Here is a 25,258-nt window from a genome sequence, read left to right on the forward strand (position 1 = left end):
TCTTAATAAAATCACTTTGAATAATTATTGTACTCACTATTTTCATAAATTCAGGTGTTTGATAATGTTGAAAGTGTTAAATGCTGTAACTGTACATGAAGTAAAATCTTCATTCCTTTGCATAGCATTCAGTATATACTCAGCACCTTCCACACCGCATCTTTCACTGCCTATGCACAAATATAGATAGTAAGATTTGTAGAAAAAACTCAATGCTTAGAAAATAGAAATACTCAAAGCTGATGACTACAGCCAGTCTCATGAGAAACATTTGTGACTTGTTTATTGTAATCAGGATAGCCACCATCTTCCAGAAACTGGAAGGGAATTTTGTTCTGACAACTATAGGGTAACAAGTTCTATTTTAGAACTATTTTTGTTTAACAGCAAAAATTGAGTCACTTGGATGCTCCTGTATCATTGACTGCCGATCACACACCAAGGACTCGTCATTGAAATGATTGACTTCCCCAAAATGATCACTGTGGTTTCCAGTTCTTTATTTAGACACTGTGTTTGCGTGTGTTTGTGCCTCTGAATGTTCTCTGCAAGTGTGGCCAACTGATCACCGAGACTGGCAGATGCCAGGGCCTTTCAATCAGCTTCTCATTGCTGTACAATCTGGCTTCTCCCTTCCTTTCCCAGAATACATAATTGGACTGCATGCATGAGAGGAAAAGAGGGCAAGCACATATATAGGTGGCAATTTTTCACTTCCACTGATCCCATTTTAGCAGTCAGTGTGACCTCTTGTGAAGTTCCAAATGTAAAAATTGTCAAAACAAATCTTTGGAGATGAAAAATATCCAACGCAGCGAAGAATCTGCTTCTCCTTTTAGATTCTGCCCCCCCCAACCTGTGTGTGTGTGTGTATGTGTGTGTGTGTGTGTGTGTGTACGCACGCGTGCGTGCATGTGTGCATATGCATGTGGGTTCATATGTATGTGTGCATATTCATGTGGGTGCATGCGAGTGTGTGTGTGTGTGTGTGTGTGTGTGTGTGTGTGTATGCGCGCGTGCGTGTGCCTGTGTTGTTTTAGTAACAGGCTCTCTTCCCACCTCAGTCGTTGGTTTGCTCACTCCCTTATGTGATGAATCAATGCTTCCAGTACAGGGGCTTCTGAGTGACTGCGGGAACAATTACTTCCAAATGACCTCCTGCATCTTAGCGGAGAGCATTGAGACCTCACCCAAGGTAAAAGGAAGTCTTTGCTTAATGCTTTCAGTAACTTTTAAAGGCACCGTGTTCCTGGTATATGCCAGAGGGTGTGAGGGTAAGCTACCTGGGTGCTGATCAATTTGTCTGTGTATCGAAATGAGATGTTATCTACAGTTAGAGAAACCGGCAACCGATGAAGACAAAACTGTTCATTGGATGCTAAGGATGCGCTTGGCGTAGTGCTAGAATGCTCGCAACGCCTTTTCTTAGTAAGAGGCTAGTGGCCCTCTGTGCTGCGGGTGTCAATATGGGGCTGTGAATGGGAGAGAACTTTTAGGGAAATAGAAGAAACAAAAGCGCACAGCCCGAAGCTGAGCAAAGGAGCATGCAGCCTGTAAGACAGTTTCTCACATTACTAGCCTGTGTGGTGAGAAGGGGTCAGTCTTACAGATTTGGGGTATTTCAAGCCAAACTTAGGATACTATTTTAATCCGTTTAGTTCTTGTTTCTGTCATTAAAATAGTTTCCCAGTGATAAGATGTTTAACTGGCATTGGCAGCTGAAAGTGTTAATTGGCAATTAAGAAGTGAATGCCATTAGCTCGCATCTGCTTCTGCTTTGTTGGAAAATGATTTTTCGTCACCATAGCAATTCATTTTGGGGCTCCGTTGGATCTGCCACACAGTATGCAGTAAATGGTAAATGGCTTTTTCTCAACCGAACAAGGGAATCAGCAGTGTCTTTTCAAGTGAACCTTAGATTTCTGGTAAGATACCGGTGATAGATAAAGATGATGAAAGGAGGCCTGTGCTAATTTTGCTTTGCTTCCTTGAAAGTAAATAACAAAGGGTCGCCCTTTCCTGATGTTCTGGGAATGTGTATAGGGACAGGAATTAATCCCTGAATTTAGTTCTATTCAGTAGTAACCCAGGGAGATAAGCCTTTAATCATATATATATATATATATATATATATATATATATATAAATCATACATAATCATATAGATATAGTCTCTCATATATAGGTATATATCTCTTTCTATATATGTATTTGAAACATCATTTATTTTTTAACTAAAATAAGGAAGTGGAATTGTTTTCTTACATTGGTGAAAACATTTTACGTGAGGTTCAGAGGTTCCCATGGGGAGAAAGTAATGATAAAATTGAAGGCAACCTCCTTCTTCATCATGCAGTCACATTTAGAAATTTTCTGTGGCACTCTGGTAAGAGCCCATCCTGTTCATTCTTGCACTGGCTCCTCTTTATACTTGGTTCTTGTTTTATTTACTAAAATTATAGTTTCCAACTTTTAAAAAGTCTATAGGCTGTGAAGTATCACTTGTAGAATATTTTTACTTTAGAGATAAGACTAATTGAACTGGTCAGTTGTGTAAGGCATTTGGAGGAGTAAGTTTTGATCACTGTACATGCTTTAGAAGGTATGGCTACTTGCCGTTCATTAATTATCTATGGGTTTGTAACCCTGGGGTATTTACACTGAAGTCTTTCATATAGAACTATTTATTTTCTTTTGGATAGACTTCAGGTAGACCAACACATTTCATAGGAAAATGAGGGCAGGTCTAAGCACCTGGACATACGATCACTCCTTTCTTGATTCCTATCAAATTACCATTTTGTCCAAATGAGAAGATAGGATGATTGTTTGAATTACTGTAGCTACTTTCCCCCCATTGTTGTAGCCAAATACTCGACAAAAAGCAATGTAAAAGAGGAAGGGTTTATTCTGGCTTGTGGTTTGAATGTGTAGTTCAACATGCTCTCAAAGGCACAGCAGCTGGAGTGTGAGTCGGCCTGTTAAACAGTACCCTCATTCAGGAATCAGAAAGAGATGGATGCTGCTGCTGATCTGGCTTCTTTATCTTTCCTTCTGTTTGGAACCCCAGTCCACTGGATGCTGCTGCCCACTCAGGTGCATCCTTCCCTATCAGTCAAGCCTTTCTGGAGGCACTTTCATAGACACACCAGTGGTGTGTCTCCTAAAAGATTTCAAAATCCTATCAAATTGATAACAGAGTTTAACCTCTGAATATCCTCAGGGATATCCCTTTCCCAACCACTCTCCATCTCAGAAGGTCGATGACAAGATTAGATATGTAACTAACCCTCCCTAGAATAATCTAGAAAGTCTGGAGCATTATGTGTTGTTGATCAGCCTAATGGCTTTTCCTAGCTTTATAAGAGGTCTAACCTTTATTCCCACTAAGGAAAAAAGCGACTTACTACTTTCTGATGAGGAGCTACTGCTTGTGAACTCTGCCTGGCTATCTTAAGGGTTAATGGCAAATATTAAGTTTTAGTTTATATTTTGTTCATATTATTTCCCCTCCCCAAATCCTATCAGATAATTCCCCTTCCAACCCATACAACTTCATCAACTTTCTCTCAAAAGAGAGAGAGAGAGAGAGAGAGAGAGAGAGAGAGAGAGAGAGAGAGAGAGAGAGAGAGAGAGAGAAAGGAATGAATGAAGGCAGGAGAAAAGAAAGAATAGAGACCTTTTTACTGGTGATTGGGGTATGAAGTCATCCACTGTCACTGTGGCTCTCAGATCATCTTCTCAAGGTCAAGGTCCAGACTTCATAGTCATCCAGAATTTCTATACTATTATTTTTGTGGGAATACTTCTTACTTTTTTAGAGTAAAATATGGCGTTTAAAAATGATCAAAATAGAGCACATGCACAGTTAATACTGAAGGTTCAAATGCTTAGGTAGTTTCCCTTTAACCCACATGTGTTGAAAACCAAGTGTCAGAATTGGTGCATGGCAGGAATTTAGATGGCACCTGGCCTTCTACTGAAAATGAGAACATCCGGTTCATACAAACAGTGGTTTCACAGAAGGCGAGGTAGGCCTGGTTTTCCTTTAGGATGGTTAGATTGCCAGCCTCCCCGAGTTATGACTAAGTGGCTCTTTCCAGGCATTCTTAAGCATTTCTCAATCTTTTCACCAAATCCTGAAATTTTTTTTTTTTTAAAGAAAAGATGTCTATATGTCTATTTGCCTGTGTGGTCTGTGCAAGTGTGAGCATTGGTGCCTTGGAGTCTAGATGAGGGTGTTGATTCCCCTGAACTTGGAGTTCCAGGTGGCTGTGAACTGCGAATCTGAACTCAGATCCTCTCCGCAAGAGCAGTATGTTCTCTTGACCATTGAGGCATCCCTTTGGTTTTGAACTCTATCCTCAAACTACTTAGACCTATTTGGTTCCTTATTTTAGTGAAAGGATTATTATTTCTTGTAATTATTCAGATAAAACATTTTATAGTCATTTTAAATCTTGTCTTTCTCTTATCTTTCACTGCCAATTAGATATTTTCCTAAAAAAAAAAAAACTCTAGAATTTAACTCTTCCTATCATTATCACTATCAGTATGAACCCAAGTTTGACCCACTGTTTTCTTCTTCATGGGCTTCTATGAAGCCTGATAAGAAATCTTCATAGCACTCAGGGAAATACTATATATTTTGCACATTTATTTATTACTGCTCTCCTCCCTCCGCTGGTTATATTCATGGTAGTAGGTATTTTTGTTCATTGTTAAATTGCTAGTCCCTGAAGTTGATTAGACTTTGTGGAATAAGCAAGAATAAGGCAGTGTACCCAGGTGAGTGCCAACTGTGACAGCAGCAGCACAGTAGAACTGAAGAGCATGGAGGAGAACAGATATGTGTGTTTGGGGGGGAGGGTATGAGGTGTGGGGATAGGTGTGAGATTCAGGGATCTGGAAACACAGGTCCTTTAGCACTGAATACATATCCGTTTCTATTTGTGAGTAGTCTGCTGACTGTTTCCTATTCACTATTACTGCTTTTCCTCCTGAGATCACAAAGCAAGCACTTAATGAAATTACTTTTAAGTAAATTAAGTATAAATGAATAAGAAGGCACATCCTGTAGTGCAGGAGCTGATGTTCTGCTAGACATCTTTCACCTTAAGTCCACACTTTAGCATGAATATGCATATTGGAATTTTCTTGCATGTTTGTTGGTCATAAGTCCATAATCCAAGCCTATTACCTTAAGGCTAAATGGATAGATGACACATTTGAAGCAGACCAGGTTGTGTGTTTGGAATGACCTCTCTGCACACAGTAGGGACTTAGCTATTGTCTGATGAATAGCTTTCCAGGTTGCTGCTTTGTGCTACTCTCCCCTCCCCAGGACAGACTGTTTTCCTTGCTATGGGAGTTTTAAAGGGGGTCCTCATGCAGTATGAATATTTTTATGTAGATTTTATTGGCATCAATACAGGACAGCAGGCAGCTTATCAAAGTGAATGAGATAGATACGAAACATGAAGAATAAAGTCAAGACAAACCCTTGACAAGGCTGAAAGTCTAATTTCTTGCATATCTCATAGGTCTCTCCTGGAGATTCTGAAGCCAAACCTCTGATCTTCACATTTGTCCCCACTGTCAGAAGACTACCAACCCACATTCAGTTGGCTGACACTTCCAAATTCCTTGTTAAAATTCCTGAGGAACCAAGTGATAAGAGTCCAGAAAGAGTAAATAGGGTAGGATTACTTTTCTTCTTTAAAATTTTTGAATTACAGTCTAAAATTATCTATAATAACGACTTGGAAATTTTCATCAATGTGTATTTCCTCTGTTTAAAGTAAGATGATCGTGAAATCTAAGGATGATTAAAAATATGCTTCTGAGGGCTGAGGGTTTAGTTCTACAGTGGAACATAAGCTTAGCCTGAGCTACGTGGGTTGCATCTCCAGGACTACCATATGTATGCATATACAGATGTATGTATAATGTATATATTTGAACAATTATGTCTCTTATTATGTGTCCCCAAACATGTTGCTATCTCAACCTTATTAAATAAGTCATGTGTCAAGAGCTTACCCTAGCCAGACACAGTTCCATAGTTCCAAGTTCTCTCTCTTTTTGTACGTGTATGTATGTGTGTGTGTGTGTGTGTGTATCATCACATTTATCATCTTTAAGAAAGTTAATATTATCTTGTTGTTTTGTTTGTAAGCCTAACCTTTAACGACTGATCCATCTCTCCATCTCAAAAGTTGATAGTCTCAACTCATCTTATAAATGAAGAAAATAATAATGACCTCAAGTATCTTGCTCAGAGGATCAGTCTAGTAACACATTCCAAGTGGCTAATAACAGCTCACAGGACTCACTAGTTACTGAGGAGACAATGAGAGCAGAGACAGGAAGAGTGTGTGGTGAAACCTGAGGTAGTGGTGGATGCTGTGAAAGACTCTACATTAGAGTAAAGAGAGAATGGAGAAAGCCACATCAGACAAGTTTTACCCATGTCGTTTAGACTGCATCAGTATCAGGGGCAGCCAAACAGTATGGTCTGGGGTTATAAATTACCTCTTCAGTTCAGTTATATTTAATTAATTTTTGACTCTGTCTCTAAACATGCAACATATACATGTTAACATATGTTAAACTGACCACCATAGTTGAACTTGTTAGGATTTAGTGACTTACTTTTTTCTTTTGAACTAATTTGAGCATTATAGAAAAGTTGCTTAAAAAAAGAACAGTCATAGAATAGTTATTAAAACAAGGAAATTGGCATTGGGTCTTTCAAGCACCATCTGTCCATGACTGTTATTTTAGAAAAAGAAATTTGATAGCTTGATAAAACTATATCAATTTGGGTCTCGTAAACATTCTGAATATTCACAGAAAAATGTATTGAAATATTGAAAAGTCCCAGTTCAAAAATGACAGTTCAAAATGAAATAGTGTACTGAAAAGGAAACCCATTTTATATTAAATTTGTCTATTCCTTTATACATGGGCATGTACATCTTGTCGATGTTGGCATGAGTCTAGGCCCAAAGTGGACACTGGATGTCTTCCTCAGTTGCTCTTCTGCCACATCTTTTGAGACAGGGTCTCTCACTGAACCTGGAGCTCACCACTTTGGCTAGAGTGGCTGACTGGGTGCTTAGCAAGCCCCTGAGCCTCAGTGATGGTGTTATAGACATGTGTATGCCACTTAGCTTTTCTTTTGTGGGTGCTAAGGACCAGAATCAAGTCTTCACACTCCTAAAGCAGTCACTTTACCCACTCACACATCTCTTCAGCCCCTGTATCTTAAAAACAGTCCTCCTCATGAGCTCCTTCCAACTAGCTTGGATTATTTATTCTGATAAATGATGTATTTTGTGTCAAGGTTACCTTTTCTTTCAAAAGCTTAGAAATTTTTTTTTAATAGGACCCCCACACACCATTATTGGTAAAGGATATGCTGGTTGTTTGATAACTAGCTAACAACCTTGTCCTGTCCACATGACAGCTGCTTTGTGACTATCTTCACTGATCACCCTTCTTGCTCTGCCATTCTGGTTTCTTTCTGCTCTCCCTTCCTCATGATTTCCTGGGAAGCAGGAAGCTTTACTTGTTGATATTAAGTCTGAACTCTAAGTCTTTGGGGCAGTACAAACAGATGAGCTCATAAAAGGAAGCATGTGTTTCAGGCCATTTCTCTCAGGCAAGCCTGGTATTTTGATGTATTTAAAACTTTTCAATGAGTCACTTAAACTTTTTAGCATATTTTAACAAAAAGATGCATTTTGTTACCTCCAAGTCAGCATTTTTATCTCCCTACATTTGTTGCAGTGTGAGTACAGTGGCCATATGACCTTCAGCTGTGACAGCCAACAGGAGAGAGACCAGAGGATACTGGCTTATCCCTCGGAGGTCAGTGGAAGGAACTCACAAGGAAAGAAATTTGATACGAACGAACCACAAGGAATGCAGAAAGGCGACCTCTTCAAAGCAGAGTATGTTTTTATTGTGGATTCTGATGGGGAAGATGAAGCTACAAGCAGACAAAGTGAACAAGGCACCCTGGGGGGAACCGGCAACATAGCTACCCGGCCCAAGTCTCTGGCTATTTCTTCCAGTCTGGCCTCTGATGTGGTGCGTCCCAAAGTACGTGACGTTGATCTCAAGGCCTCAACATATCCCAAAATTCCTCATGGAATGGCCCCTCAGCAAAAGCATGGACAGGTAGGTTTCGTGGGAGTGTCCTTTTCATTATCTTTTGTCGTGGGTGTCTGCAAACATTTTCCAGTTTAAGGAGTGTATGACAGTCAAAGAAAACTATATTAAAACCTGCAGATCTCAAGACCACAACCAATAACAGTGTAAATAAGCATTGAGAAGTTGATGAGATGGAAAATTATACTGTGAATCAACTGGGCAAAAAAAGTAACACATTTAGCTAGAGTAGATTTGGGGAAATATTGTCTTTTCCTTTTGAGCAATTTTTGGAGAAGGCTGAGGGCTGGGTTCTTCAAGAAGCACGTTTCAAACATGAAATATCTAAGAAGCATTACGTGTATCCTAGGAGTAAAGAAACAGAAGAGTAGTGAAAGGAGAGGCCAGGAAATAAGAGTATGTAAGGGACATAATTTCCCCACATGTATCTATCTGTGTGGTTCTGGAATATGCTAAGACAGAACTGACTTCAGTGAAGCTAGGGAGAATATCCCACTCTGAAATTTATCAGCAAGACAGAAGCATCCTCTAAAGTGGAGAGCCAATAGTGTGGTAGGAGAAGCCCATTCTGTGATGGCAAAAGAGATAGGAAAAGAATTTAAAGGAAGTCATGGGAAGATTCTGATGTTGACTGGCTACTGAGTATAACTGAAATGTCAGGTGCCTCTGAAATGCAAGATGTGACTAGAAGGCCAGGGACATGGAGGCTCACTTTGAAGGTGCTGCAGGGAGAGGTCTCACTGTTTGACAGTGGAGAATGAGCTGGTTCCGAGACATCCCATTTAGGTTCTATAAGCCAAACGCTTATAGTAGCTTAGGGGACATTTTTTTTTTTTTTTTTTTGGTTTGTGAATTGGTCATTTGTGATATTAGGATTTAGCAAGATGGTAGAGTAGGTCTTCCACATTTACTGTCACTCACGTCTATTCCTGCAGCCTTCCCTAAATCATGATGTTGTAATTTTTATTACTTTCAAGCATCCAGTTTAATCCACTGCCTGTTAGTAATGGAAGATGATCACTGGAGTACTGCTATTTTGGATCTAAAATATAAAACTCCCCCCTCCCCTCTCTCACACACATCTCTTTCATTCTTTAAAAAAATTTTATGGATATGGGTGTTTTTTTTTTTTTTTTTTTTTTTTTTTTTTTTTTTTTTTTTAATATATGTCTGTGTACTCTGCCTGTTGCCTGTGGAAGCAAGAGAGAGAGCATTGGATCTTCTGGAACCGGAGTTATAGATGTTTGTGAGCTACTATGTGAATGTTGGGAATTTAACTCAGGCTCTCTGCAGGAGCAGCCAGTGCTGTTAAGCACTGAGCCATCTCTTTGGCCCTTAAAATATTACTTTTTAAAAATGTATTCTCAGTGAGGTACTGTAACAAAGTACTGTAGTTATGTAACTTAGGGTGTTTTCAACAGGCAGTACAGACTTGGATATTGCTTTCTCGCCTCAGAAAAATTGATAGACAAGCAAAAGGAATGTCAGATTTCCGTTGCCAGGGAAGACAGTTGAATGTGGCCACTTTGATAAGATAACAATAAATGTAAAGGAAACATTTTTATGAAGAAATTTGGAGATTTTATTTCTTCTTTTCCTGTTAATAGATTAATTTCTTTGAACTGGCCAGTTATTCTGATTTTGTGTAATCAAATTTAGAGAGGTCAAAGTATATGGTGAGTTCATACTTTGCAATATTTGTTTCCTAGATAGATGAAGTCACTTAAGTGCCAAACCAAAAGGTAGAGACCAACCTTGTTGATTAGTAACTAAAGATTATGGTTACAAGCTATAGACCGGTGCTGGATTCTGATGTCAGGAAACTGATACTTGTTTTTCTGTTTCATTTTCTGAGATGACATAGATCATAAAATAAGATAGCTGCTACTCAAAAGCATAAAGTAACAAAAAATGACCAGAGCAGCAATTAAGATAGTAGTGGGAGTTTGTGAAAATTTGACAACAAATCCCAAGACTGGGTTGCTAGATACTAGCAACATTAATTTTTTTTTTTTTCATTTAGAAATGTAGTCAATGAAGTAAATCTCTAGTCTTCCTTATAAAGAAAAATGAATCCATATGTGGAACTACCTGTAAGTTAGCATTACTGGTTAGTCAGAAACGAAGTATTCTTTTTTTTGGGGGGGGGGTTTGAGACAGGGTTTCTCTGTGTAGCTTTGCGCCTTTCTTGGAACTCGCTTTGGAGACCAGGCTGGCCTCGAACTCACAGAGATCCGCCTGCCTCTGCCTCCCGAGTGCTGGGATTAAAGGCATGCGCCACCACCGCCCGGCAAAACGAAGTATTCTTAAAGAATGACTTCAACTCTTCACTGACCTCTGCCCTTTCCATAGTCTAGACTCTTAATCTAGCCTCATCTTGCACTGTTTTTCTTCAACTCTTATGAACTACCACTCAGCACAAACAGCCCACTCATCCATTGCTGATCTCTTGGTTGCTCTCTTGAATGATGTCTTCTCAGAACTCACATCCATGTTGTTTGATATTGATGCTTAGCCTTAGCTGGACTAATTCCTAGAGATGCGTTAGCGCTCCTCTGTTTTTGTGATTTTCTTTGATGGGAGATTTAAGAAAATCTCTACCATTATTTCTTTCAACCTTTAATAATTGATTTTCTTTTTTTCTTAATTAGATTGGAAATAACTTGAAATTAAAGCTTCTTTCTTGTTAATTTCTTTAGAGAAGTGCTTTGTATGAAAGTAGGCTTCACTAAGGTATAGGAAAAAACCCAAAAATTGTTAAATTCACATTCTATTCATCTCTGAAGTCCTTGCTCAGATACTAACCCATGAAGTTTGTTTGAGTGCCCTCTCCCCCTGTACAATTCTAATAGTTTTTTAACACATAATTTTGAAATGGCCCAAATACAGCATACATTGTTACTGTTTTGCAGTCTTATCTCCCATAACAGTTTGTAAAGTCCATAAAGATGTAGCTCATGTTCACTTCATTTGTATTAAACATTTTGCTCCCTATTGACTTAGTATATTCTGAAAATACTGATATAAATTTTGTGGTTTGGTATATCCTAAATATGTTTTTAGAAGTATGTCTGGCATGCTGAGATTAAAGGCATGCACCACCACACCCAGCTCTAAGATTTTCTTTAATTCCTTTTTACAAGTTGGAAACTTAGCTGGGTGGGTCTTACTCTGAGGTAACTACTCCATTTATTCCATTTCTTTCTTTTTATTTTAAATTTTATTTATTTTATTTTTATTTATTTATTTATTAAATTTTATTTATTTTAATTTACAATACCATTCAGTTCTACATATCAGCCATGGGTTCCCTTATTCTCCGCCTCCCACCCCCTCCCCTTATCCCTATCCTACCCCCCATTCCCACCTCCTCCAGGGTAAATCCTCCTCCGAGGACTGCGATCAACCTGGTAGACTCAGTCCAGGCAGGTCCAGTCCCTTCCTCCCAGACTGAGCCAAGTGTCCCTGCATAAGCTCCAGGTTTCAAACAGCCAACTCATGCAATGAGCACAGGACTTGGTCCCACTGCCTAGTTGCCTCCCAAACTCATCAAGCCAATCAACTGTTTCACCTATTCAGAGGGCCTGATCCAGCTGGGGGCCCCTCAGCCTTTGGTTCATTTATTCCATTTCCTAATCTGTTTAGCTTTTTGAAGACAGAACTTAGCTCCTGGTGCTCCTTTTGTCCTCAAATTATACATTTTGTATTTTTACTTTCTGATTTTACTCCTTTTCATTACAAATCTTCATAAGAGTGACCACTCATAACCATTTGACAGAGTCAATACTAGGCTGTTTTGAAATTTCCTATGCCAGTGGAATTAATCCAAAACTGTTCACTTTAGTCTTAGGCAGACTTTTTTGAAAAGGGCAAAATATAGCCACATTTTCCACCAAAATATTATAAGAACAATTTCTAGGCAACATACTAAAATTCTTCTCCTCTGAAACCTCTTAAGCCAGCCCCACATAGTTCAAATGATTTTCTGCACCATTGTCTTTTTTTTTTTTTTTTTTTTTTTTTTTTTTTTTTTAGCAGTGCTTAAAGCATTCCACTATGCTCCTCATCCAAAGTACCAAAGTCCATAATAGTCTAAACGAAAACATGGTCAGGCCTATCATAGCAATATCCCAGTCTCTGGTACCAATTTCTGTCTGGTACCAAATTCTAGTTAGGGTTTCTATTGCTGTGAAGAGGCACCATGACCATGGTAACTCTTAAAAAGAAACACATTTAATTGGGGTGGCTTAAAGTTTCAGAGGCTTAGTCCATTATCATCATGGTGGGACATGGTGGCATGCAGGCAGACATAATGCTGGAGAAGGGGCTGAGAGTTCTACATCTTGAATCACAGGCAACAGGAAGTAAATTTAGTGTCACACTGTGAGTAGCTTGAGCATAGGGGACCACAAAGCCCACCCCCACAGTGACACACTTCTTCCAGCAAGGCCACACCTACTCTAACAAAGCCACGCCTCCTGGTAGTGCCACTCACTTTAGTGGCCATTTTCTTTTTATCCACTGCAAAGTGAAATGGTGAAGTGAAAACATACTTAAAAAATCAATAAATAAAGTGTGAGTAAAAAGCAAATATGCTTTTGAAAATTAAATAATTGAGTAAAATAACTTAACTAAAAATTAGAAGAGATTTAAATGTTTATGAAAAAGTCTAAAAATTTTTTATGTCTATAGATAAGAGACTTTGAAAAAAGGAAGTTTGTAATTGAAATATAGAGCAAGGCCCATAAAGTGGGTCACCTCAAGCCCATTTAAATCTGAAAATTAGGAGGTTATTTGATGACCTTAGTGAGGAGAGTATAAGTAGGGTGATAGGGCCAGAAATAGAACTGAAAACTGATGGGAAGTGAGGTCAGGGAAGTCATTGTTTAGGAGGCACAGATACAGGAACGCAGACATGAGACAGAAACCTTACTTGCCTCATCCTCTGAGCAAGTCATTTGAGGTCAGGATTATTTTCCTCATTTAAAAATGAGGTGAAAATATCAATTTTTGAGCTGGAGAGATGTTCAGCTGTTAAAGGTTAGGCTCACAATCAAACCATCAAGAGAGCCTCAGCTTTCTTTAAGGGGATTATTAAGATGATGCATGTACACACAGAGAGACAGAGACAGACAGACAGACACAGAGAGAGACAGAGATAGACAGACAGAGACAGAGAGAGACAGAGACAGACACACACAGGGACAGAGAGGCAGAGACAGACAGACAGATACACACACAGAGACAGAGATAGACAGACAGACAGAGACAGATACATAGAGAGAGACAGAAAGATACAGAGATAGACAGGCATACACAGGGACAGAGAGACAGAGATAGACAGACAGAGAGAGACAGAAAGACAGAAAGACAGAGATAGACAGACAGGCAGAGAACTTGGAACCATGGAACTGTGTCTGGCTATGGTAAGCTCTTGACACACGACCTCCTCTCTTTAAGATGGTTGGGATGGCAACATGCTTGGGGACACATAAGAGACAAAAAGAGCAAGAGGCTTTATACGTTTGTTCAGATACAGCTTGGATATGAGAACTGTGGAGAGAATGTGGACAATAAGTTCAAAAGAACTCAGTAAAGTAAAACATTAAAGGTTATAATACAAAATTCTAGTCAATTTGGACATTACTGCATGCATTTGTTAGATTTAATAATGTACAATATAACAATACTTTGGCTAGTGATAGGTGCACATGCAGTTGTGGTCCTAATCAAAATTACAGTGCACAGTACTGTTGTGGAGGTCTTGGATCTATCTGTGCTCTCTGTAATATTTACACAATGATGAAATCAGATGATGATGCATTTCTTAGGATGTATCCTAATCATAAGTGTCAGTAAGTACTTGCATTTTGTAAATATTAATATTCCCAGGCTTCAGTTTGTATAAGGAACACCTTATTCACACCAGCACATTGTGTCACAGTAGCTTTTGTATGTCTTATACCATTAGAACAGTTTGTTGACAAAACTTTTTCTCCCTTCTGGGCCCCAACATCTAACACAATACCTGAACTAGTGAGAATATTTAGAAAATACCACATGAATAATTAAACATATGATTCTGGGAAATATATCTGGAAAAGACATTATCATACTAAAATTCTTGAAGAGTTCTCAAGCTGAGTGAGAGCTCAGGCATAGACGATAGCCCTGGGTCACTGTCTCATAATTAGTGATGTCGCTATTCTTTAAATCATTGTCAGCTTATAGCCTGAGGAATTCAGATAGTGAAGATCTTGAAATAAGTTGCAGTATTAAGCTTCCTGTTGTATTCTGCTAACTTCTGGAAGGACTAGCTTTGGATCCACCAGCAGATTTTTGCAATATGGTGTGTTTATATAAAATAGCTAGGAAGCAATATGAACATGATCACAGGTAGAAGACTCCAACTGCATGCAAAACAAAAAACACAAAAGTAGTCCAACCGGGCACGAGTAGATGACAGGTGATTAAAGTCTTAACCAAGTAGGTGGGCTTTTAGGGTGAGGGATAAACATTTACATATGTGCATCCTTATAGTTGATAGACAAAAAATACAAGCACATAGTTTCATTCATTTAAATCACTCTTCTCTAGCGATCTTTCCCCTGCCGTCTTGCCGTTTCTCTTCCTGCTTGAGTTTGCTCCTGTGGTATACTCTTTCTCTCCTTCCATGGTAAGTAAGAGTCGATAGAATGGAGGAGGAGTTTTCTGCATTAGTGGGAGACCCCAGGATCTGTCAAATGCTTACCAAATCTCGACTATTCATGAGTAGCGGTTATTTCCTCCACATGGCATGGTTTGGACTAGTGACCGTATACAAAGAAATTACTTATGTGAAAATCAGGTTGAGTTGGAAATTCCAGCAGGAAAAGCAGTAGGCATTTTAGGGGATGGTCTTCTGACTTGCTGATGTCAGAACATGATTTTGTCTGTGTCTAGGGAGGCAAAGAGTACATCAGATATTGGTGTCGAGAGCCTAGTGCAGAATAAGTAGAATAATCAGTGTGGTATGAGCTGAGACTCCACAAAGGAGTCCACACAAGCCCTGGTACAGCGACTTTCCAAGTGATTGCTTCCTGTAGAAGATTTGCTATTATGCCACTGGCCCAGATTCAGTTCTGAGACAAGGGACTTAGTAAAAAACAGAAGATTGTTGGCATTTTCACCACCCACCACACTGACACTTAGTGTTAAAATTTGAAGAGATTGAATTTCTCTTCATAATTCTGTTAGGATGGGAGAGTTAGTAAAACTATAAAAAAAAAGATGAATACTTATAGAGAATACCAGCGTGCCTGTGATTTAGAGTATATATGGAGAATTCAACTTCTAAAAAGTGATGGGTTAAGGCTTGGAGGAGAATATTAACTTTGGAAGAGTTATAGTATGGAAGTGGAGAGACGTCCAGCAGAGACAACTGACCTTGAAAGCAATCCACAGGGCCTTGTCATACCAAAATGTTTATTGAGAAAGTTACCACCCTGAACAGGTGCAGGATGTTTGTCCCATTTTCACATTACTATTGTACAGGACATGGTTGTAAATCAAATGCAGTGATACTATGATCTGACAGGGTGGTGCCAAGTTTTCTTTTACAGTAGCTTTGGGTAGATAGTAGCCGGGAATGTAATGGCAGTCAGTGGGAATAAGAATGAAGATTTTCCAGAGCATTGACTAGAGACCAAGCTTGCTAGAATGTTAACAAGGCTCACAAAAATGGTAAAACTGAGAAAATTATTGTCAAAACCTAAAATGGAAAATATTGAGAAGTCAGGGAGATGAGACCAAATAGCAAGAGAAGGGCTGTGTAATGAAGGGAACACATTTGGTTCATGGTAGCACTGATGAGGTCTTAGGAAATAGATGTTCATTGATTAGATTTTAAAAGTTCAATTTGGTGCTAAGTTATATGGATTAAAGCTAGAGTTAGGAATATCAGGCAATATTATTTCATTGGTTCAGATAAAAAAAGACTGAGAATCATAGCATTATATGTATGCCTTAGAGAGAAAAGGACCAGCCATTAGGTATGAGGCCACCTTTCTATGACATAATGATTGTTGTGTTAGGACAATGGGGTGTTTTCTATAACGCTGTGATGATTCTGGGGGAGGGCATGGTTGTGGAGGACCAGCATCTGGCCATGTCCAGATAACAGAGCAGACACTTCAGCTTTGATGTAGACACTCTCATATCTCTTTGGCACATTAGAAAAAGTGAATGTGTAAAGCCTCAGGTAACTCAAGGCAGCTCTCTAATAGCATCGTTGTTTAAAAAATGTAAGGCATCAACGATACATAATATGGTGGTTAAGTTCATCTACCTTAGGATAATAGCAAATTGCATGCATCTTCTCTCATTAGAGTTCTGATTCTGTATCCAAAAGTTGAGGACAGCCTTTTGAGAAGAGTGTCCTGAGGATGAGTTTGGAGGAAGCATGTGGCCAAGGGCTAGAGCCTAGTCAGCACTAGATCTTCCAACAATGTAGGAGAAAGAAGAAAATGGTTAAGAACACAGAGTAGTTATAAATGGGGAAAGATGAAAAGGAATACACTATATACTTCAGTGAAAAAGTTTCCCATTGCTGGTGTTGCCAAAGGGCTTAGAGGGGGAAAGGAAGGGCCCATTCCAAGTTACTGACTGAGAATTTGAACAGCGACACTCCTTCTTTCTCATGGCATTATTCATTTATGCGTTTGCCTTTTTTTGAAAAAGAATAAAAATAATATGGACTCAGGAATCTGAATTGTTTTTTAAAAATTAATGATGTGCCAGGCGGTGGTGGCGCACACCTTTAATCCCAGCACTCGGGAGGCAGAGCCAGGCAGATCTCTGTGAGTTCGAGGCCAGCCTGGGCTACCAAGTGAGTCCCAGGAAAGGCGCAAAGCTACACAGAGAAACCCTGTCTCGAAAAACCAAAAAAAAAAAAAAAATTAATGATGAATTCCTTGTGTCTGGAAAGTTTATAAAATTATGGTGCTATACTTACATGTTTGTGTAAGTTAGAATAATATTATAGTGCATTTGGAAATTACTAATGAATATATTGTAAATATAGTAACATTACAACTAAAATATAAGTAAAATTATATGTAGATCAACATAGTAAATATTATTAGACATCAGCGTTTTAGAATTTCCTCAATAACTAACTCTTAAAATGTGTGACAAAATTCTGAATTGTTATTAGGAAAGTATCCCATAGTTCAATAGGCTATTAGGAACTTAGAAGCCTTCACCTGGAGGAAGTTGCAGGGATGCCTTTCACTTTTAATAACACATGAAATAGTATGAACCTACATTCTTAATATGCTGATAATTTGGTAAATAATTGAGATAAATTGATAGATTGTTGCATGTGTTGAAGCTCTTAGAAAACAGAATTACTAAAAAGATAGTCAGATTCTCGTGGCAGTTGGTAGTAATTTACAAAAATCTCTAGCAAATTCTAACAGCTTTTTTAAATAGGGTACAGCATGCAGAGACATCCTGGAGACTCGAAATGTCCCCATTCTTCTTGTGAGGAGAAATCAGTCATGGAAATGATTAGAGAAGATAGTTCATGGTTAAAATACATACACATATGCACTGGCATACACACACACACACATACACACACACACACACACACACACACACACACACACACACACACACACACACACACACCCTGGAAGAATAGGAACTCTTGAGAGAATGATTTTTCAACATTAGAACTCCAAATAAAACATTGTCATCTTTTAGTAACAGAAGCATCATGTTGTGTTGACTAGTCAGTGATGTTTGCATTTAAATATCCTCCCTAAACATACAAATCAGTTGCATAAACACCAGCTAAGCAGTGTTCCAAGATAAACTGCATGAGGATGATTAAGCTTTCTCAGTTTGATTGAGTTTTGTTTGATTTTTCATTTTAACTCATGTTTTGGTAGTCTGGACTCTGTCAATGATTTCAAATATTATTTATGTGGCAAAATTACTTGTTGATCTTCATATTTATAAAAGGAATATTTGGGGTATATTTGCTCAGAGGCTAAGAAGTTTGGAATGAAATGTTTGATTTGTTAGGTTTAAGTGTTCTAGGTCTCAAGATAACACATCATGAAGTTCATCACAGTGGGTCTATTAGAAATTTTATTCACATGGATCTGAATCAAAATTCTAAAATATGTCTTTTATCTACAACCCAAAATTTGCTAATTTAAGTTTATAGACATTTTCCTGCTATTTCCTTAGTGCAATATACCTATGTATATTAATATTCATTAATGTTTTATATGACTCATATTTCTCAAGTTCACTAGCCATGCATACCTTTATTTTATAGTCTGATAAAATCAAATTAATAATTTTAAAGCCGTTGTTTAAAAACTTTAGCATGATTTCAGTATTTGCCTTAAATTGCAGACTACTTAAGTGGTGCAAGAATACATATACAGGCTATTCCACAGGCTAGCTCTACCTTCTTTTGCAAAATTATGTTTTAAAATTTTCCTCTTTTTTTTTTAGTGTATGATGGGCAGTTACCTAGTTTCAAATAGATTTTAAAGTGCTCTGGCTTCTTTTCATAAGAAAGAAAGCCTGTTGGTTCTAGAAGAAGACAAATCATTGGCTAAGTGTTCACTAAATTATCGTTATATGTTTATTCTGGCATGCAACTTGGGGAAAATAAGCTAAAGTGCTCTCTCTATTTTGGACTTGGTGTTCACTCTCTCAATTTATCATTGTGTGTTGGTGTTGGGAACTTCATCCTTCGAATTCTGGGCACCTTTTCAGACTCATCATATGTAGTCCAAGTCTTTAGAATCATAAGCAATTGAAATACATTAACATTTAGGATTCTAGTCATCATCAAGCTATGGTGTATATTCTTTCAATGGCAGAAAAATCTATTTCATTTTTAAAATGAAGTTTTAAATTTGTAATGGAGACAACTTCAGTCCTTTCAGATTATACAATTCCAAATTAGGACAACTATTTTAAATAATCTGAATGAATTATTTTCTACAATAGAATTATGAAAACAAATTTTATGTTGATTTTTGTTTCGGAATCTAAACGGCTATAGGATGTACTACTTCATGATTTATGTGTTATTTGAAATTCAAAGCCAGGTCTCATTAGTAAGCATGAACTCCTTCGTTACTAATGGAGGCTTAAAATGTCTCATTTCATGTAAACTACTAGAAGGCCTGTTTGCGCAAGCGCACACTGCAAAGAGTGTTTTGATAATTTCGTAAGTGATGTCCTATTTCAATCTATTTTTCTTCCCTCCAGCTAACTTCTCCCACTACCTCTGAGCAGCTTGCTCATAAACCACCTGCTTTCTCCTTTGTTTCTCCAACTAATCAGAAAACGCCACCGGTCCCAGCTAACGTCAGCGGAGCCTCTGTGCGAGAGGAGTTTCACACTCGCAGGCTGGATGCCGCAGGGGCCTCAGTGGAAGAATCAGCTACGTATTTTCACACTACTGCTCACGAGTCCCCCCTTTCTGCGTGGAGGGGCGCCTCGTCATTATTATTTCCCCCTTCCACACAACTGCCCGGTTCTGGTTCATGTGGCTCAAATGTTGCTGCTCACACACCTGGGCTGGCATCCGAAGCACAGAAGAAAATGTCAACTTCGCATGTCCTTGATCCCAGGGAAGATCTGAAAACCTCTCCTTCACCTGCCTCTGGTGCTTCTCTGAAGTCACCTTCAGCTTCCTACATACCGGTCCGCATTGTCATGCATTCTCTGTCTCCAAGTCCCAAACCACTTACCTCCTCTTCCTATGGCTCCTTATCTACTGTCTGTAGCCGAATGTCCTCCAGTGGAAATCTTTCAAAGTCAGGGCTCAAGTCCCCGGTACCCTCTCGGCTCTCTCTCCTCACTGCTATCCTCAAATCAAACCCTTCTCACCAAAGGCCTTTATCCCCTGCATCCTGCCCAACCTTCTCTCTCAATTCCCTGGCCTCATCCACTCTCACGCTTGATCAAAAAGTAAAGCAAACTTCACCCACACCTAAGAAATCTCTCTCAAGTTGCTCCTTGACAGCTGGGTCTACAGAGCAAGGAGAACACCAGGCTTCTTCAGAGACCCACCCACCCTGCCACCTCCCATTCTTTTCCAAGGCTACCCCACTCTCTCAGATGTACCCCCTCTCTCCACTAGCCCCCGACAGTAGCAGCTATGCTTCTACAAATATAGAGAAGATACCACGAGGCACCCCGAGGAACAGTCCAACACTATCCCAGTTACAGACTGACACGTCCGGTTTTGCTGATGTCCCTCCAGTCACACCGGGCTCATCCCCTCTTTCTTCTTCGGAGGGCAGACAGGATGGTAACCTCAGGAGTCCAGAAAAGAACAGGAATACTTGCACACACCCTTTCCCCTCATTATCCTCTGCATCTCCTGTTAATGAGAGCACTGCCCTTTCCTCTCTAGAGAAACGTTTCCACCCCTCCCCAGCGCTCTCAGACCTGATAGACAGGTCCAAAAGAGCTTGCTCTCAACAGCACCCAGGCCGGGGGTTGAGCCCTTCGGTTCCTTCTGATCCTCCTACCTCCCATGCTAGCTCTGCTTGTCATCCCAACTTAGGGCTCTCCATTCTTCCTCCTGAGAGTTCACTCACCCGGGTCCTCCAGCCTAGTCCTTCAGAACTGCACCTAAGTTATGGCAGTGGTACATGTCCTTCAAGAACTGGACTGCCAGAAAGCATAATATCCAACCACAGCTCACTTGTTCCAACCCCATCACTTCCTGTCTCTCTAACAAGAACCAAGGAGCTGATCTCACCTTGCGCACTGTCCATGTCAACAGACTCTGAAAATAAGAAGCCCAAGGTATTTTTGCATGTTGCATGTTTATTTTGAAATATTGAAGAATCTTCTTTTCAAGGAAAAATAAATAATTATTATATTCATCGTATGACTATGACTCAAGGGACACACACACACACACACACACACACACACACACACACACACGAGACAAATACATTTTTTTTCTGGGCATGGGTTACAGCTTTGGTTCCAGGTAAAAACAGATGGAATTTTACAATTTGCTACATTTCTGATAAGTTAGTAAGAAGAGTCTCATTATCTGTCAAAATACTTCGTATTGACAGTATAGTTAGTAGACATAATTAATATATTGCATATAGCATAGATCTAGGATAATGATATAACCAATGCCAGTTTGGAAATTTTCTGTTTCTCTTGCCTTTGTTTATTCATAATGATCACTTTTCTTTCCTTCCTGCAAGGCTAATTTTTCTTCATTTCTCTCCATCCTGCAAGCAAAATAAAATTGGATTTTACTCTTTACATTTAAGGCAAAAGAGAATAGAAATTTTTTATATGCAAAAATATTTAATTTACTACAAGCACTAGATATTTAAATTCTTCAATGTGGAAAGAATGAACAAACCGAGCATGAAGAAACAGAAATAAGACTAATTCTGGATTTTCAATGTTCTGAAGCAGTCTGTTGAGCAAGGGACTTACTTAACATGAGAGAAGGCATGTTTGAGGAGGGACTTCATAATTCAGTCTTGCTGGAGCATGGAGTTCTACGCTAGGCCATGCTCACCTCCTATATATTCTATTAACCTCAGGATTTGATAGTTGTTAAGTGAGTAAAGCAAATCTATGAAAACTACTACTAGCTAGTAATACATGGGACTTTTCAAATCCCATATATTTTAGTAATATAGTTTCTAGGCTTTTGAGCATCACAGAAAATGAGTTCAATTCTGTTATTACCAGATAATGAATATAAGGTTAGGGAAATAGAGCAACTCACAAGATATTGTTATTGACATTGGAATGCCTTTCAGCTGAAAAAGTAGGCATTAGACACTGCATGCCTACTACTGTAGTAGCTCTTTAAGGAGTCTATGTGCTAATTAAAAAATTAATAGGTAATTATTTATCTTAAAAAACTTGTTGACATTTGAATAGAAATGCATGGTTGTGGAAATTGTGTACCACGTACTAAAAACTGTCAATCTAATCACGTATTGAATTTGTTGACTTGGTATTTTTTACAATTTAAGATAGGGTCTCCCTACATAGACCATGTAGCCTTGAACTTGTGATTCCTGCTTCAGCCCCCCCCCTCCCAGTGCAGACAACCCTTCTCCCATGCTCTGCCACTGAGAATCATTCTCCAGTGCTTTCTTGATCTTCTGGTTTGATTTTTAATTGCTGTGATAAAACATCATAACCAAAATTAATGTGAAGAGGAAAAGGTTTATTTCACATGACAGCTTAGCGTTCATCATGAAGGGAAATAGGCAGGCACTGGGGCAGAGAACATGGAGGGATGCTGCTTACTGACTTGATCTCCATGGTTGCTCAGTTTGAGTTTTGTTTGTTTGTTTATTTGTTGTTGTTTTCTCCCTTCCTTCCTTCCTTCCTTTCCTTCCTTCCTTCCTTCCTTCCTTCCTTCTTTCTTTCTTTCTCTCTTTCTTCCTTTCTTTTTTTTATGAGACAGGCTTTCTCTGTATGGACAGCCTTGGTTGTCCTGGAACTCACTCTATAGTTCAGGCTAGCCTTGAACTCACAGAGATCCACCTGCCTCTGCCTCCTAAGTAAAGGATTAAAGACATGTACCACCATGCCCAGCTGCTCAGTTTGATTTTTATACAATGTAAGACCCCCTTTCTAGAGATGGTGCCACTCACAATAGGTGGGTCCTCCCACATTAATCATTCATAAAATAAAATGCCCTACAGACTTGCCCATGGGCCATTGTGATGGAGGTATTTTCTCAGTTCTTCCCAGATGACCTGAGCTTATGTGGGGTTGACAGAAACTAGTCGGCATACTTACCATACACCTAAATTACTCATTATTCTTTGTGAAAAGTTTTCTCCACCATAGCAGCTTGTTCAAAGTGTTACTATTTGTGCTCCAGTGTGCTTTGCTCACATTTTATCCTATAGTGGATATAGACAGCATTTGATGAGGCCTGAAAAGCTTTTGATAAATTAAGGGCCCATATGTCAAAGACCTACTTTTCTATGGTTTTCTTCCTGCTCTCAATTTTGAAGAATTCCAGCACTAGCTTTATTTGTTTAACTTTCCTGATTAGTAGTTTTTGAAATTGTAGTTAGATGTGTTCATTAGAATTAGTGACCATGATGATGACAGGAACTATTTACTTGTCAGTCAGAATAGTAACCTACTCCTTTGTTTACAAAAAAGTTTTAACATACAAATTCATAACTTCTGCCAAGAGGATGTTTCTGGAACATGCTCTTACTTTTCATCATTTTTATTTCCTTTTTACTATTGCATTTCTAGAGTTTAAAGTTAGAAAGTCAACTCATTTTTTATTACAAACTGTCCTTCATGGGGCTCATGTGTTCAGTATAGAAATTCATTCATGTTGACACCAGCGAAGATGAAGTGCATTCCAGTTTTGGTTTTGCATCTAACTGTTTTGTTTAAATTGGTGAAATTACTTCACAGAAGGCAAGGACAACAGCTTTGAGCTACCAAATAATTTATTCACTTTCACAAGTTGTGTCACGCCTCACTCCTTCCAGTGTCAATCCAAGAAAAGTGCTCTTTTTGAAGTTAAAAAAAAATAACCTTCATATTTATTTAAGCATTATGTACCAAACAGATAGAGGTCCTCAAACACAGGTAGTCAACAGACTGAAACAGAAGTGCTTGAAGGACATCAGTTCAAAGTCTCGGCTGTACCTACTGCCCTTTAATATTAAAATAAAGTGGAATGGCTACAGAATGCTGAGCTGAATTCAGATAGAAAACATGTTTGAAGCCCCTTTGTTATTGTCATAATTGAATTTCATTAATATGGTATAATTGACATGCTAATTTCAGATATAGTTTTACAACAGTCTGTTTTATGTTCATGGCCCTGGACAAGGATGAGCATCTTCCTGAGTATTGCTGAGACTATTCTCTGATCAAATTCTATATTGTTTGAGATACTTTTTCCCCTTTGGGAAAGATGGTGGTACAACATTTACCCAAGACTGTGGTTGAGTTCCAAATATAATTGGCCGTCATTTTTATAATAGTTTGATTTTTTCCCCCTCCTAGTGAGCTGCCCTGGTATTTCACATAGAGTTGGAGAGACTATTATATCAAAATCTCATAGAATCTAGTACTTGCTGAAAACGGTTTCAAATTTCTTCCAAATGAGTGCTTCCAATGGTCTGGCTTCCAGCTATTTGGACTCAGCTTGTTTACAGGATCAGTCGGGAGCTTTTACCACTTCATGAGACTTCAGAGCCAGTGTCCTATTTATTAAACTCTCATTCCTTTAAGGCATAAAAACATTTCCAATTTTGTTATATTGAAAACTTGGTGCAGCAGGCAGGATGTGACTTTCCCAATTTTTGTAGAACCAAATACAATTTTAGAAGTGAGTGATAGGAAGCATGAGCTAAAAAGTTAATCTGGGCGACCCATTCAGTACTTATGTACTGCCCATCTAGTATGCATTCCTAAGCGGTACACATAACAGTAAGTTAAAAAAATGCAAAATTACTTCCCCAGAGAAAGTTTACATTCTGTGGTGGAAGAGAAACAATCCATTTCTTAAATTGAAAGTCAAGTTATCTCCTTTAAGGGTCAGGAATGGTATGGGGAAGAATATAGCCAAGTAAAGTTAGTACAGAAAGGTAAAGGGTCTCAGATATGTGTCAGATGGCTCGATTTGTTTCCTTGAGAAGTTATTATGTAGGAGGTGTGTAATGAGGAAAATCCCTGAGGCTGAAGAGTACTTGATTGAAAAGTAGAAGGAACAGATTTAGGGCATGTGTTGGGGTATGTAGTGAGCAGGAGAATCCTGATGTTGTCAGAGAGAGAGGGATTAGAAACTAGATTTTACTCTGAGGTCTGTGATTTTTACTTTGAGGAAGATAGGAGGCTGTTTTAGGTTTTCTTTTTATTGAAGGTTTTTTTTTTTTTTTGAAAATTTCATACAAGTACAACATTTACACTGTTTTCACATCTCCTGTTCCCACTACAGCTCTTCTTCCTATGTTCTCCCTGACTTGTAACTAGAGTTTTCCTGCCTGGTCCACAGTCAGGACAAATCTTTGTCACTCAC

The 25,258-nt window shown here is 38.8% G+C and overlaps 1 protein-coding gene across 50 annotated transcripts in view; it reads left to right on the top strand.

The window, feature by feature from the left end:
• LOC114690096 (muscular LMNA interacting protein) overlaps positions 1-25,258 on the top strand; it is a 264,668-nt gene that overhangs the window by 99,852 nt on the left and 139,558 nt on the right. For 9 of the 50 annotated variants that reach the window (XM_028864789.2, XM_028864749.2, XM_028864822.2 and 6 more), the window contains exon 2: positions 7,795-8,187. In XM_028864789.2, the coding sequence (XP_028720622.1) occupies positions 7,795-8,187 (393 nt within the window). Of the gene's footprint in view, positions 1-1,022; positions 1,196-5,543; positions 5,700-7,794; positions 8,188-19,458; positions 21,010-25,258 lie in introns of those variants that run through there. The other 41 variants (XM_028864691.2, XM_028864711.2, XM_028864729.2 and 38 more) reach the window with 16 other exon arrangements.

Source organism: Peromyscus leucopus, chromosome 14 (genome assembly GCF_004664715.2).
Source record: "Peromyscus leucopus breed LL Stock chromosome 14, UCI_PerLeu_2.1, whole genome shotgun sequence".
NCBI classification, from domain to species: domain Eukaryota; kingdom Metazoa; phylum Chordata; class Mammalia; order Rodentia; family Cricetidae; genus Peromyscus; species Peromyscus leucopus.